This window comes from Hypanus sabinus, chromosome 3 (genome assembly GCF_030144855.1).
Source record: "Hypanus sabinus isolate sHypSab1 chromosome 3, sHypSab1.hap1, whole genome shotgun sequence".
In the NCBI taxonomy this organism is placed as follows: domain Eukaryota; kingdom Metazoa; phylum Chordata; class Chondrichthyes; order Myliobatiformes; family Dasyatidae; genus Hypanus; species Hypanus sabinus.
In genome coordinates, this window is record NC_082708.1 from 111,035,642 (window position 1) to 111,050,826 (window position 15,185).

A 15,185-nucleotide genomic window follows, 5' to 3' on the forward strand; every position below is an offset into this window, starting at 1 on the left:
TTGTCCTGATGCTAGGGTTTGACCTGAAATGTTGACAATCCCTTTCTTCCTACAGATGCTGCTTGACTCACTGAGTTCGTCCAACAATTGTTTGCTGCTCTGAATTACAGCATTTGCAATCTCTTGTATTAACATAAAAGTGGTTGCTGGTCATTGAGTTTGCAATCATAGACTTTTCTCTGAGTTGGGCAGTTTACAGCCTGTTACATATCCCGTAACTGGATAACTTACCAGCAAAGATAGAGAGGTCCGTTGAAGTCTGATGTCACTATTTTCAAACGTTTTTATTTGAAAAGGGGCACAAAAGTAAGGTTAATACAAACATTCAGATAATGCAAATCGTCAATACTCAATCTAAAGCGCAGGTATAGTAATAATCATTAAGAAATGAGCTCTACTGTTGTCTAGGGGATAATATATTGTCCGTTGGAACTATAAAAGTCACTCAGAAGTCTGCAGGCTTCAGCCTTTTAAGAATCGCTGGGTTTCAAGTGGGGCGACAGAGAGAGGGAGATTGGGGAGAAGAGGAAAGACTTGCCGGGTCTTTATAAAGCTTCCGTTGAATCGGGGGAGTATGGGTTCCCCCTCCCCGATGTTAGTTAAAAGCGGTTTTCCGTGATTCCAGCCACAAATTCCAATCCTGGAATCTAACGCACGTGGCTTCCTTCAGAATGGCTTCCCGCTACAGCGGGATCTCTCTCGTGTCTTCTTGGTGCGTCTGAAGGGGCTGTCCCCCTTAGACCCTCCTTTATACTTCCTCACGGGGTCGCAGGTGTCAATCAGGTTGGGATGATGCAATCTCTCTCTCAACCAGCCCACTTTGCCCGAGGGCTTTACATGTGGTCTCCATGGGACAATAGTCACTGTCGCCTTATTTGGCATCCTGGTGGAACGTGCTATTCGGCACGTTTCTCTCTCTCTCTCTCTCTCTCTCACTTCCTGGGTCTACTGACCCCCCCTCAACGGGTGCACTTGCGATTCTCACAAAGGAGGGGGCTGGGATCATAACATCTCCCCTCTTAAAAAAACGTTTTTTACCAGCGGTTAAAATGGAGTGGTACACAGTCTTACGGGATTTTTGAATCTAACACAATACACAAGTTTTTCTTTTCACAGAGTACTACCGTTATACATTCAAGTCGGTATATAAATAGTTAACGATTACAGTGTCCCTTTCTTTAATATCTTAACATCGCGTACCATACTAAAGTCTTGTAGCATCAGACTTCAATTCAATAACCACCTATTTTTTTCAGCAACAAAACTAAGGAGGTGTGGCCTTAGCTTAGGTGCATTTACAAAAGTTTATGCGAATACTAATCGTTTCAGTCGTTTTACTTAACCGGCAGGTCTCCAAAGGGGCTGTCTTTATTATTCACAGGCTTTGGCGCAAACCCGTTCAACCTGCTGTGCTGGCTAACAATGGCATCCCCATTAACCGTCGCTTCTTTTCCGGCGAGTCCCCCCCCCCCCCCCCCCCCCGTGGGGAACTTGAGTACTTTTGCGTGGTGAACTCCCGCCCGCCTCGTTCAGCGGGGTTATTTTAGCAACACCATGCCCCAAACTTAGACCATTTCCACCCAATTCTTTGATTTTACCCAGGTGGCTGGTCCTTTTGTCAGGACCCTTCAGGCTATTGGTGTTTAATTCGAACTCTTTGCTCAAGTAGCATTTCGAAGGCGGCCTCTTCACACCCCATCCTGGCATAACAATAGAGTGGGGGGCCTCGCTATCTCCCGGCTCACTCTGTGAGCGATCTGCCAGGTTTAAGATTTCTTCCTTCGATTTGGAAACTACAGACTTTCCGTTTCCTTCAATAACAATCCTCATCCCCCCATTCTTAAATTCTGCATTAACTTTGAACCCACCTTCGAGTATAAACACTGGGGAACTCACACTTCCCACGGTTACCAAGGTTAACCCTTTTCCCACTGAACCAAGTCTATCTGACCCACAAGGACAACCACCCCGTTCCACTGAATCAGATACCTCAGACTTCTTCTGAGCTCCGTTACCAGGATCAGCACCACGTGCATCCCCATCTTGGACACACTCAAACAGGACATTGGCCTCTTCCAGGCTTTCAACACCCGTACCATTCTAACTTCCCCCGATCCTTCCAGTTACTCTCTGGGCAGCTCCCACCCGGGGAAGGCGCAACCCTGCGAGCTGCAACCTCCTCGGCCTTTTCAGCAGACTCCTTCGAGGCAAGGGTACCCTTTCCATCTAGGACTGCCCTCACCTCATTATCGGGAACACCTTTAGAACTCTCAAGTTCTTCAAACAATTCTGCCAAACCAGACAGATCATCCATGTCCAACTCTGGACCTTTTAACAGCTTTATCTGTTTCTCATCTTTTTTCCCTACCTTTAGGACCTTTCTCTTTGCTAAGGGCAGATCTATCTCCTCTCCCTTACCCCCTTTCACTTTACTACTCTTCGTCTTACCACCCTCTAAACCCTCATGGCACAGGGTCAGCAAAGACGTCTCGGCCAAATCAAAACTGGCCAGGTTTAAACTGCTCTCGTTCTCAGCTGCCTCTCTCGACAGGCTGCGAGTGACCGCGCCTGCGAGATAGCCCTTGGACGCTAGGGGCAGGGCCACCACACTCACCAGTCGGCAGGTCGGCAGCATTTCTGACCAAACCTTACCCCCTGCTAAGTCGTTCCCCAGCAGGATGTCCATGTCAGCTCTCAGGAATTCTGATGGCACCCCTATTTCAACTGATCCATACACCAGCTCACAATCCAGAATGACTTTTTGTAAGGACACCATTTCTATCCTTTTATTTATGCCTTCTACCTTTACCCTGCCCGTTTTCCGACCAAATTCTAGTACCTTACTGCTGATCAGCAACAGCGCAGCCCCCGTGTCTCTCCAGATTCGTACGGGAACTGGTGTGTCTCCCTCCGTCACAGACACAGTTCCGTGGGACAGACAACTCTCAGAGCCTTCTTGTACTCTGTCTACCCTCGGCTCTCTGGTCGATTTACTGATTACCACGGCACACCCGATAGGGACTGCAGCTTTCCATCTTCCTATCTCTTTCCTCGGAGCAAAGCATCGAGATGCAATATGCCCCTCCTTTCCACAATTAAAACAGGTCAAACCTGGAAACCTCTGGCCGTCTTGCCTTTCCCCCTCAACCTTACCGCTAGCTCCCGGTGGGACCTCTGCCTCACTCTTTGGGCTTTCTCGATCATTCCCACGGTCTCTCTGGGGACCTTTATTCAAGGAAGTCTTTGTCTTGTGGGTTAGAACATATTCGTCCGCAAACCTAGCAAATTCTGAAATGGACTTATCCGGCTTCTCATTCAAATACATCCGGCTTCTCATTCAAATACATCCGGATCTCCTCCGGAACACAACTTTTAAATTCCTCAATCAAAAGTAACTCTCTGAGATGCCCATAATCCTCGGCCACCCTTTTCGCGGTGCACCAATGGTCCAAGAGCACCCCCTTCTCATGGGCTAGCTCGGTATACGTTTGATTCCACCCTTTCCTTAAATTTCTAAACTTTTGTCTATAGGCCTCAGGTACCAATTCGTAAGTCCGGAGAATGGCCTCCTTTACTTCAGCATAATTCTCTGCTTCTCCCTCCTCCAGGGACAACGCCGCATATGCTCGTTGGGGCTTCCCCTTTAACACACTTTGTAACAACGCCACCCACTGCTCTTTTGGCCACTTCTGATTTACTGCCACCTTTTCAAAAAGCAAGAAATAACTATCAACATCTGTCTCCTCAAACGGGGGTACCAATCTCAACTCCCTACTAACATTAAACCGCTCCGGTCGGTCTAACCCTTGATCTCTTCGCTCGTTCCTCATCTTCTCCATTTCCCAGTCATGTTGCCTCTGTTTCTCTTTCTCGGCCCGTTCCTTCTCTTTCTCGACTGCTTCTAGCTCCTTTAGCTGAATTTCATGCTGTCTTTGCCTCTCAGCTTGGTCCTGCTCCTTTTTCACCTCTAACCCCTTTAGTTGGAGCTCATGGTCCCGGGTTGCCTCTAGCTCCTTTAGGTGGAACGCCTGCTCCCTTTCTCTCTCAGCTGCTTCCAGCTCTTTTAACTTAATTTCATGTTCCAACCTTAATTTCTCCACCTCAAACTGAACCATCCCACTTGATGGTACCTTTTCAGGGATATCTTCCAATACCTCAGCTTCAAACACATTCTTCCAAATGTAATACTGAATTATGGCCCTTTGCACCTCCCGCTTTTTCATGGACGACCTCACTTCTGCGAGGTTCAACCCCTTCGCCAAATTTAACAAGTATGATTTGGTGGCCGCCTCTAGCGCCCCCACAGTCGGGTTTCACCCACGTCCATCTTTGCTGGTTTCCTGTCTGGCTACCCGTGTAACCAGATTCAAGTTTTGGACTTACAAGCCCGATTCACTGGCCTCCCAATTTGGTCAAATCCCGGACGAGCCCCCAAGTTGTTACGTATCCCGTAACTGGATAACTTACCAGCAAAGATAGAGAGGTCCGTTGAAGTCTGATGTCACTATTTTCAAACGTTTTTATTTGAAAAGGGGCACAAAAGTAAGGTTAATACAAACATTCAGATAATGCACGTTGTCAATACTCAATCTAAAGCGCGGGTATAGTAATAATCATCATTAAGAAATGAGCTCTACTGTTGTCTAGGGGATAATATATTGTCTGTTGGAACTATAAAAGTCACTCAGAAGTCTGCAGGCTTCAGCCTTTTAAGAATCGCTGGGTTTCACGTGGGGCGACAGAGAGAGAGAGAGAGAGAGAGATTGGGGAGAAGAGGAAAGACTTGCCGGGTCTTTATGAAGCTTCCGTTGAATCGGGGGAGTGTGGGTTCCCCCTCCCCGATGTTAGTTAAAAGCGTTTTTCCGTGATTCCAGCCACAAATTCCAGTCCTGAAATCTAACGCACGTGGCTTCCTTCAGAATGGCTTCCCGCTACGGCGAGATCACTCTCGTGTCTTCTTGGTGCGTTTGAAGGGGCTGTCCCCCTTAGACCCTCCTTTATACTTCCTCACGGGGTCGCAGGTGTCAATCAGGTTGGGATGATGCAATCTCTCTCTCAACCAGCCCACTTTGCCCGAGGGCTTTACATGTGGTCTCCATGGGACAATAGTCACTGTCGCCTTATTTGGCATCCTGGTGGAACGTGCTATTCGGCACGTTTCTCTCTCTCTCTCTCTCTCTCTCACTTCCTGGGTCTACTGACCCCCACCTCAACGGGTGCTCTTGCGATTCTCACAAAGGAGGGGGCTGGGATCATAACAAGCCAAACAAAGTGAGGCTGGCACAGCAGCTTCCTTCACCTTGAACAGGAAGTGCTTAAAGAGACACCAAGGTCTGGTCATATCAGCACAGAGGAAGTTTTAATGGTTCCTAGCAATGTCCTACACTTGAAAAGGTGAGGATACATCTCTGGGCCCCTCATCTCATTCCTGGGTGGTGGTGGTAGCGCTGCTTTCTGCTGCACACCTAATACCAGTCCTCACAGGCAGCTCTGTACACTGAACTATGGGTGAATGTTGTCGTGATGTAGAGGAGCACCAGTGTTGGCAGGGATTTGAGCTATGTTTTTGACACAGCAACGCCTAGTGGCAGGAATTGGTAAGGTTCACAGTATGGCAGTATGAAGCCAGAGTGTATGTGTGGTTGATGAGGTGGGATATTGAATAGCAGGGTTGAACATGATGCTGTGTTTTAAATTTACTAAATAAGATCCTTGCTATGTTATTGACAATATGGAAAATGACCTGGTGGCATAGCAGTTAGCGTAACACTATTACAGTGCCAACGATCCAGGTTCAATTCTGCTGTTGTCTGTAAGGAGTTTGTAGATTTTCCCTGTGACCGCGTGGGTTTCCTCCAGTTGGACCAGTTCCCTCCTGTGTTCCAAAGACTTGTCTATACATTAGGATTAAATAATTAGTAGGTCAGTTGGTCACATAGATTTAATAGGGCAACACAGGCCTGTTGAGCTGGAAGGGCCTGTTAATGGGGCGCATCTCTAAATATAACTATAAATCTGAAAGCAAAAAGCTCCAGGTAATCTGAAAACTAAGAAAATCTGAAACTAAGAACTGAAATCCTGGAAGTGCTTAGCAAGTTAGATTGGCTGTACGAAGACTTCACAAATATTGTCTAACCTACTGAGCATATCCAACATTTTCTGTTTTTATTGTATAATTTATTGAATTTCACAAAAATCTATATTAAACTTCCTGTTATGCCAATTGATTGGACCAACAAATGTATTAGAATTATGAGCTAGGTACACTGTGTAAATAAAACTTCAGAACCATTAAGATTGTGTCAGTGCAGTTAATTTTGTTAGAACGTATTCCCATGCTTCTGTGTTAGTTATTTTTCTTTTCTCTATCCTAGCCCTGATGATATTGGAACCTGTTGGTACATACTCTTGTCTGGTTCCGTATTCATCAAAGAGTCTATGTTTCTTCCCAGAAGCAGGTATGTTTTCAATAATAAAAATTGGATATGCATGTTTTATTTAGAGCATTAGTCATTTGAATATTGATATTTATAATTGTTATACTTGTTGTGGCAGTTAATCCCAATATCTGAGATTTGTTGTGTACTTACCTACTTATTATGAGATGGAAGGAGACCATCAGGTTCCCAACAGAGCAATCATGTTTCCAATTTTATTAATTTATAATCTACCACACTGTCAAGGCCATCGACTTCCTTTGATTCTTGCATCTCTTACCTATAGTAGAGTAAATTACATTACCTATTCAGAATCAGATCTGGTTTAGTATCACTGGCGTATATTGGCTTTGTGGCGGTAGTACAATGCAATAATAGAAAAAAGCACTGTGAATTACAGTAAGTAAATGTATGTTAAATATTTCAATTAAATAGTGTAAGAATAAAAAAAATAGTGAGGATGTGTTCATGGTTCAATGTCCATTCAGAAATCGGATGGCAGAGGGGAGGACGCTGTTTCTGAATCATTGAGTGTGTGCCTTCATGCTTCTGTACCCCCTTTCTGATGGTAGCAATGAGAACAAGGCATGGCCTGGGCGATGGGGATCCTAAATGATGCACGCTGCCTTTTTGAAGCATTGCTCTTTTGAGATGTCCTGGATGCTACTGATGCTCATGACGGAGCTGACTAAGTTTACAACTCGCTGCAGCTGAATTCAATCCTGTGCAGTAGACCCCTCCCACTTCACCCCTCATACCAAACCATGATGTAGCCTGTTAGAATGCTCTCCACAGTACATCTGTAGAAGTTTTCGAGTGTTTTTAGTGACACACCAAACCTTCTCAACCTCCTAATGAAATATAGCCGCTGTCATGCCTTCTTTATAGCTGCATTGATATCTTGTATGTCCCAACATGTCTTTGAGATAAGGGAAGCAACAGGAGCACATGGCAAACTTGCAAACTCCACACAGTCAACATCTAAGCTTGAGATCAAGCCTGTTATTTGAGTTGTGAGACAGTAGTGGCAGTTACTCTGCCACCTACAATAATGTTTATTGTGTTTCAAATGCTGTTAAATTTATTAGCATGTGTGCTGAGATACTTAATTATTTAGAAAACTTAAAAATGACGATTACAGAATGTATTGTTGAACTATCTATCAAATAAAATGAATTTAGAACTTTGATAAAGCTCATCAAAGCATAAACATTTCTTAGAAATTAAAATGAAAATTTGCCAATCCTGCTTGCTTACTGTCTCCCCAATTCCCTCATATTCCTTTAGTGTTTCCCCCACAACATTTTGAGTATCTGTCAGTGAATCACTCGCTCCGTGCCTTCCTGCAGGCTTTCTTCTTGCTTGTCCATGAAAATTTTAATTCTTATTACTATTCCAAAGTGTAACGTTAGATTTCTAAATAAACATTTTTCACAGCTTTCATTCCCTCAATTTCTAGATCAAATTACTTCACTCAGTGATTACACTATCTAGCTTAATTCAGTTTTTTCTCCTGAGTTCTTTGTCTTCTTATCTTTCAGAACATTCAGAACAATAGATAGGTCATCTCTTGATCTTCCATCTCAGAAAGTCCCCCCCCCCCCCCCACCTAAAATGAATTTAGTCAATCTTTGCAACCATCCACATGGTGTTATCTCCATACCTTTTGTGATAGTGCTAAGGGAATCCGGAAGAAACATCTCAATTGCATTCTGCCTTTTATCTATGAATTCGTTGGTCATGATAAAACCTTCCTTTCTCATTACCTTCTATTGTCTGAAATGAATCAAGTCTCCAGTAAGGTGTTACATCATGAACTTCTTTGTCATTAAGATGTCATCAACTTCTTGCATACAGAATGTTGGAAGCGTTCCACAGACCAAGCAGCATAATTAGGAAGAAAAACAGAACTAGCATATTTGGATAAAGGCTCTTAGTTAGAGGTGGAAAATTGAGAGGATTAACTTCTACCACAGCATCATGCTTTTTCTCTCTATAACATATATAATGTGTTAATCTAGCTGGTTAAAGGAGGTTCTCTGAACTCCAGGATTAAATAATTTGCTTCAAGTTGAATATTCTCTTTTTCTTGTTGCTTGTCAAGGGAACAATGTGGATTACAGATGAAAAATGAATGTGGGGGCTTTTTGCTATCAAAATGAGATGGTGTTTGAAATTTGTAAACTTCAAACCTGTTTCTTGGTATCCTGGATTGTTAGCCAATTAGCATAAATTTTTCCCACAAGGTCAATCTTTTATTTTTGGCTCTTATATAAAGTATTATTTAGGTAGAATACATGGAGCGAAATTAAGCAGAAACTGCATACCTTTACCAAAGACCACTTAAATTAATTTACCTTGGTAATTCTAAAGAGAAATTGTCCCAGAGTTGAGAAGGACCACAAGGTATATTTTTACTTGACCCTTGTTCACCCTCAGAATGCCAGCAAGGAGATAGTAGTACCTCCACCTACTCCAATTAAAAGTTCTCAAGATGCACAGACTTGCCTCCCAGAAATCTGAGTATGTATGCAATGGAAATCATAACTTAGTTTGGCAATGAGAACCAAATTTACTGTTTTGTCAGTTAATCAACAATATTATATCTTCCATTTTAGCAGTTATTTTTTCTCGATAAAAGGTAATACTTTAAAACCTAATATTTTGTAAACATTGTGAACCAATTCTCTTGGAATAACTCTTGCCCTTCAAACCCATATGATAAACAAAAATAAATTTATGAGAAGAGACTGAATGAGTACACAGATGAGATAATTATTTGTAGCAAAACAACAAATGCTGATTCAAAGCTGCTATTATATCTCAGCCAAGCTCAATAGATTAATTTTATATTAGAATACTGTTGGAAGGGAGGCAATGACAGGTAGCAAGCATTCAGAGGAACACATTATTGATTATTAACACAGCAAAAAAATCCTTCTATTTTCCTCAATCTGGCAACCCATTTTCTCAGCATGAAGGGATATGTCCCCAAATGACTGCAGGCTTCCCCTTTCCTCTTTCCCAAATCTAACTGGTCCTTAGAGGCTATGATCTAAAATGTTTATCCCATGATGTGGATTGTTGCCAGAGCATGAAGTCGTTCATGAATGCAATCATATTTCAATGAAAACCTTGGAAAAACTATTATGTGATCAAAATTTACAGTAATTTTTAGGGTTAATTTTTATATCATTTATTTTAAGTAAATAAGACATATCCATTGTGTTATATTTACTTTAAATGTGGGTGACCAATCTAACTTTGAAATCATTCGTTTGCCTTTTTCTTATGGTAGCTTCAATGGAAAAGCCATGTAATTACAGGAAAACATGTATAAACAGGGATTCTGTTTACTTGGGAATTTAACTAGAAAATATTATAAAGGTAAATATTGCAGTTAATTAGTGATTAACTTCATAGATTTTGCAAAGTTTTATGCTCCATTTAAATTTGAGAAGTTTGATTAGAGAAGAGCTGAAGGAAGTGAATAACCTCTTTACAAAGTCTGAATCTTTTAGGTAATTGCATTGTAAATCACAACGAAACGTTGATTAGTTCCATTGAGGCAAATAAAACATGTAGATTGAAACTGGAATTATTGTCTATCAAAGATAATGAAGGTGTGGTCATAATTTGTATGTTCTCACTGGGTATGGTAATGAAAATAGGCTTCAGTTTAGGATAGACACAAGAGATCCTGCAGATGCCAGAGATCCGGAGCAACATGCACGAAACGCTGGAAGAATTGAGCAGGTTAGGCAGTATCTATTGAAATTAATAAATAACGTTTTGGGCCAAGACCTTTCATCAGGACTGGAAAGGGGGAAAATACCAGAATAAGAAGGTGGGGAGAGGGAAAGGTAGACAAACTAGAAGGTGATAGGTGAAGTCAAGTGGATGTGGGGAGGATGGATAAAGTAAAACACTGGGAGGAGATGAGTGGAAAAAGCAAAGGGCTGGAGAAGGAGGAATCATATAGGAGGGGAGGGTGGCTCATGGGGGAAAGGGAAGGAGGATGGGCACCAGGGAGCGGTGATAGGCAAGTGTAGAGAAGACGTAAGAGGCCAGAGTGGGAAAATGAGGAAGGGTTGTGGGGAGGGGCATGAATTAACAGAAGTTGGAAAAATCTGTGTTAGTGCCATCAGGTTGGAGGCTACCTGAATGGAATATGAGGTTTTGCTGCTCCAGTTTGAGAGTGACCTTATTATGGCAGAAGAGAAGGCCATGGACTGATATGTTGGAATGGGAATGGATGTAGGGATTGAAATGGTACGCCACTGGGAAATTCTGCTTTTTGCAGGCGGAGGTGAGTTGCTCGACAAATCGATCCTTCAGCCTATGTCAGGTTACACCCATATAGAGGAGGGAGCACCAGGTACAGTAGATAATTCCAACAATTTCACAAGTAAGGTGTTGCCTCACCTGCAAGGATTGTTTGGGGCCCTGAATGGAAAACATAGAAACATAGAAAATCTACTGCACAATACAGGCCCTTCGGCCCACAAAGTTATGCCGAGCATGTCCCTACCTTAGAAATTACTAGGCTTACCAATAGCCCTCTATTAAACTAAGTTCCATGTACCTATCTAAAAATCTCTTAAAAGACCCAATCGTATCTGCCTCCACCACAGTTGCCGGCAGCCCATTCCACGCACTCACCACTCTCTGAGTAAAAAACTTACACCCTGACATCTCCTCTGTACCTACTCCCAACACCTTAAACCTGTGTCCTCAGGTCACCTCTCATCCTCTGTTGGTCCAAGGAGGAAAGGCCGCGTTCACTGAACCTATTTTCATAAGGCATGCTCCCCAATCCAGACAACATCCTTGTAAGTTGAGTGAAGAGGTGAAAGGAGAGTTATACAGGCATCCCACCTCTCCCGGAAGTTCCAGGAGTCTCCCGCATATTGATAGCGGCTCCCTAACGCCTGCAAATTATATACAATATCCTGGAAATTGATTTTTTTGAGAGCGAGGGAGGGAGGGAGAGAGAGAGAGAACAAGTGACAGACGTGGTGAGAGAGTGACAGAGACAGCATCCTGATTGGTCTCTCTGTGTGCTAAGTAGACATAGAAACATAGAAAACCTACAGCACAATACAGGCCCTTCGACCCACAAAGTTGTGCGGAACATATCCCTACCTCAGGAATTAGTCGACTTACTTATAGCCCTCTATTTTACTAAGCTGCATATACCTATCTAAAAGCCTCTTAAAAGACCTTATCATATCCACCTCCACCACCGTTCCTGGCAGCCCATTCCACGAACTCACCACTCTCTGAGTAAAAGGCTTACCCCTGACATCTCCTCTGTACCTACTCCCAGCACCTTAAACCTGTGTCCTCTTGTGGCAACCATTTCAGCCCTGGGAAAAAGCCAATGTCTATCCACACGATCAGTGTCTCTCATCATCTTGTATGCCTCTATCAGGTCACCTCTCATCCTCCTTCACTCCAAGGAAAAAAGGCCGAGTTCACTCAACCTATTCTCATGAGGCATGCTTCCTAATTCAGGCAACATCCTTGTAAATCTCCTCTGTACCCTTTCTATGGCTTCTACATCCTTCCTATAGTGAGGCGACCTGAACTGAGCTATCAGTTTTCTCTGTGGGCAGGCTTTACAGTTGACCTCTCTCTCTTTTTCATTGTCCATCAGTTCAGTTTAGTGTCCTGCAGCGCCATGGCAGAGTGTTCCAAAAAAAGAAAATATAAGACGTACTTCACCCCAGAGTACACTAAAGTGTACCCCTGCCTAATAGTGGTAAAAAATAATGACAGTGTTGCTTGCTGCACTGTTTGCAACAGTGACATTTCTATTGCTCATGGTGGGTTAAATGACTGTAAAAGACTGCAAAAGACATGTTGAGGTGAGTTTAGCAGGTGTCATGCATGCATTAGCATAGCTAAAGTTATTTAAACTAGCTTGCACAGGGCAGTTGAGATTCAAAGAGCTCTGCCAGTTGACGGACCTGCTTTTGGTGCTGCCAAATTCTAATTGTGATGCAGAAAGGGCATTCAGCATGGCATGTCACATTGAGACAGAATTCAGAAGTCAGCTGTCTCACAAAACACTTGTGAATCTGATGTTTTGCAAGATTAACAAATTCATTGACACAGACTGCTAAGAGGTTGAGACTTCTGGCAAAATGCTCAAATGTGCCAAGCAAGCCACATCACAATACAAGGAAAGTTTGCAAGAAATATAGAAAAGCTATATTTCAGGGGGTGCTACCTCCCTGAAATGAGTTTTTGTAGGGTGGGATGTCTGGGAGTATAGCAGTACTCTCTCTTGCAGGGATGGTGCCAGGAGGGAGATTAGTAGAAAAGGATGAATGCACAAAGGATTCACAGAGGGAGCAAATCCTACAGAAATTGGGGGTGGGGGGAGAGGGGATGTAAAGATGTCGTTCATGGTAGGGTTCTTTGAAGATAGTGAGTGAAAGTTTTGTAGAATGCTGTGTTGGATGTGGAGAGTCATGGGTTGGTAGGTGGGGCACTAATTCTATCCCTGTTAAGGTGATGGGAAGATTGGGTGAGTGTAGATGTTTGGGAAATAGAGGAGATGTGGGTGGAGGAAGGGAAACCCCATTCTTTGAAGAGGGTGGACATCTCTTGATGTCCTGAAAAGGAAAGCCTCATCCTGAGAACAGATGCAGTGGAGTCCAAGGAACTGAGAAAAGGAAGTGGCACTTTTACTGGAGACAGGGTTGGGAAGTGGTATAGTCAAGATAGCTGTGGGAATCGGTGAATTTATAAAAGATATTCATCGACAGTTTGTCTTCAGTGATGGAGACAGGGAGATGGAGAAAGTGGACAGAGTTGTCAGAAATGGACCAAGTGAATTTAAAGGCAGGGTGAAAGTTGGAGTCAAAGTCAATAAGTAGGTGCTTGAAATAGCATCATTGCAGTTGTCAGTGTAACGCAGAAAGAGTTGGGAAGCATTATCAAAGTAGGCTTGCAATATGGACTGTTCCACATTGCCAACAAAATGGCAGGCATAACTGGGCCTATTTAGGTGCCTGTGGTTATTCTTTGGGTTTGGAGAAAGTGGGAGGAGCAAAAAGATAAATTGTTGAGGGTGAGGACCAGGGTGGTGATGGAGGGGAACTGGTCAGATCTGTTGTCAAGAAGGAAGTGGAGAGCTTTGAGGTCTCCTTGGTGGGAGATATAAATGCATAGAGAGTGAACATCCATAGTGAAAATGAAATGATCGGGCCAGGGAATTAAAAGTTGTTGAGGAGATTGAGAGCTTGTAAGGTGTCATAGATGTAGGTGGAAAGGGACTGAACCAAGGGGGGTAAAATTGACTGGAGTTTATTTGGGCAGGGGCAGGCAGAAACAGTGGGCCTACTCAGACAGTTAGGGCTGGGGATCTTGGGTAGGAGACAGAAGTGAGCAGTGTGGAGTAGGGGAATTATGAGGTTGGTGGCTGTAGATGGGAGATGTCCAGAGTTGATGAGGTTGGTGATAGTGTTGTCCTGTTTAAGGTATTAAGTATTAGAATAAAGTTGTGTTTGAGTTGATACAGTATATTAGTACACAATGCAATATGTAGTAAACTTTGAATTTTGTTTACTTTATTTAGAAATATAGCACTGTAATAGACCCTTCCAATCCAATGCTGCCAAGTTTCACCCAATTAACCTACTAAACCCGTACGTCTTTGGAATGTGGGAGGAAATTGGTGCATCCATAGGAACCCACGCAATCCTGGGGAGAACACACAAATTCCTCACAGACAGTGCTGGAGTTGAATCCAGTTTGCTGGTGCTGTAATTGTGTTACGGTAACTGCTATGCTATTGTGGGGCAAGTAATCCAGTATTCTTCAGATGCAGGTGTCAGATACTGCTTCTATTATTACCCCAGTACATTCTGGACATTGCAAAAATAGCATAATAACTTTTTTGGTCAATGATGCATGAGACCAGGCTTCTGATGAGCTTAAGGAGAGCAAGTTAAAGAAAATGGAAGAAGCATGGTCCCGGTGAGTTTAAAGAGAACCAACACCCAAATTCATCATATTGATCCATCAGGATTATGGCAGTTTTTCTATATGTCCAAAGTTACCACCTTATACCGATTCTCTGAAAGCAGTACTACAGATTGCAAAAAACAATTGTGGCAGTTTCCATTCACGCAGTAAAAGATAATTAAAATTATAACATTGCAGTCATTTCTATAAGTTGTATGATTTAATAATTTGAATGGCATAAATTGCCAAGCACTGCTGAAAATTACACAAAAATATAGCCATTTTAAGGGTCCTGAGAGTTCTCTGCTGAATCCCACTGTATTTATTTTTCAAAAGTATGATGCATCTACAACATTCTGGAGTTCCATCTTTCTATTACATGGAGCTGATAAGTGTAGATTCTTAACTTTAGCTATGATCGTAGTAGGGTGCAGTTTCAAGTAGTTTTTAAACTAACAGATTTTGCAGATGCACAGTAGTTGCACTGAAGAACTAAACAGTATTCACAGTACAATAGTTAATTAGTGAGTTTGCGCTAATTAGAGACCATAAATATTTGAATATAGTGGTTTCAAAACAAAAGTTTTCAACCAATTAGAAGGTAGATGTAGTATAGGTAAAATTGTAATAGATGAAATAATTAATTTTAAGCTAAATATCAAGTGAATATGGACATAAAAATTTAAATGAAGTAAGATTTGATGGAGACACCGTTAATGTGTTTTAGCTACGATGTCTATTTAGATATCTGATGGATAGGGGAATCAAGGG

The 15,185-nt window shown here is 42.6% G+C and overlaps 1 protein-coding gene across 4 annotated transcripts in view; it reads left to right on the forward strand.

Annotated features, from left to right (window-relative positions):
* rapgef2b (Rap guanine nucleotide exchange factor 2b) overlaps window positions 1–15,185 on the forward strand; it is a 357,783-nt gene that overhangs the window by 95,413 nt on the left and 247,185 nt on the right. For all 4 annotated transcript variants that reach the window (XM_059964949.1, XM_059964950.1, XM_059964952.1 and 1 more), the window contains exon 4: window positions 6,375–6,458. In XM_059964949.1, coding sequence (XP_059820932.1) covers window positions 6,375–6,458 — 84 coding nt within the window. The remainder of the gene's footprint in view (window positions 1–6,374; window positions 6,459–15,185) is intronic.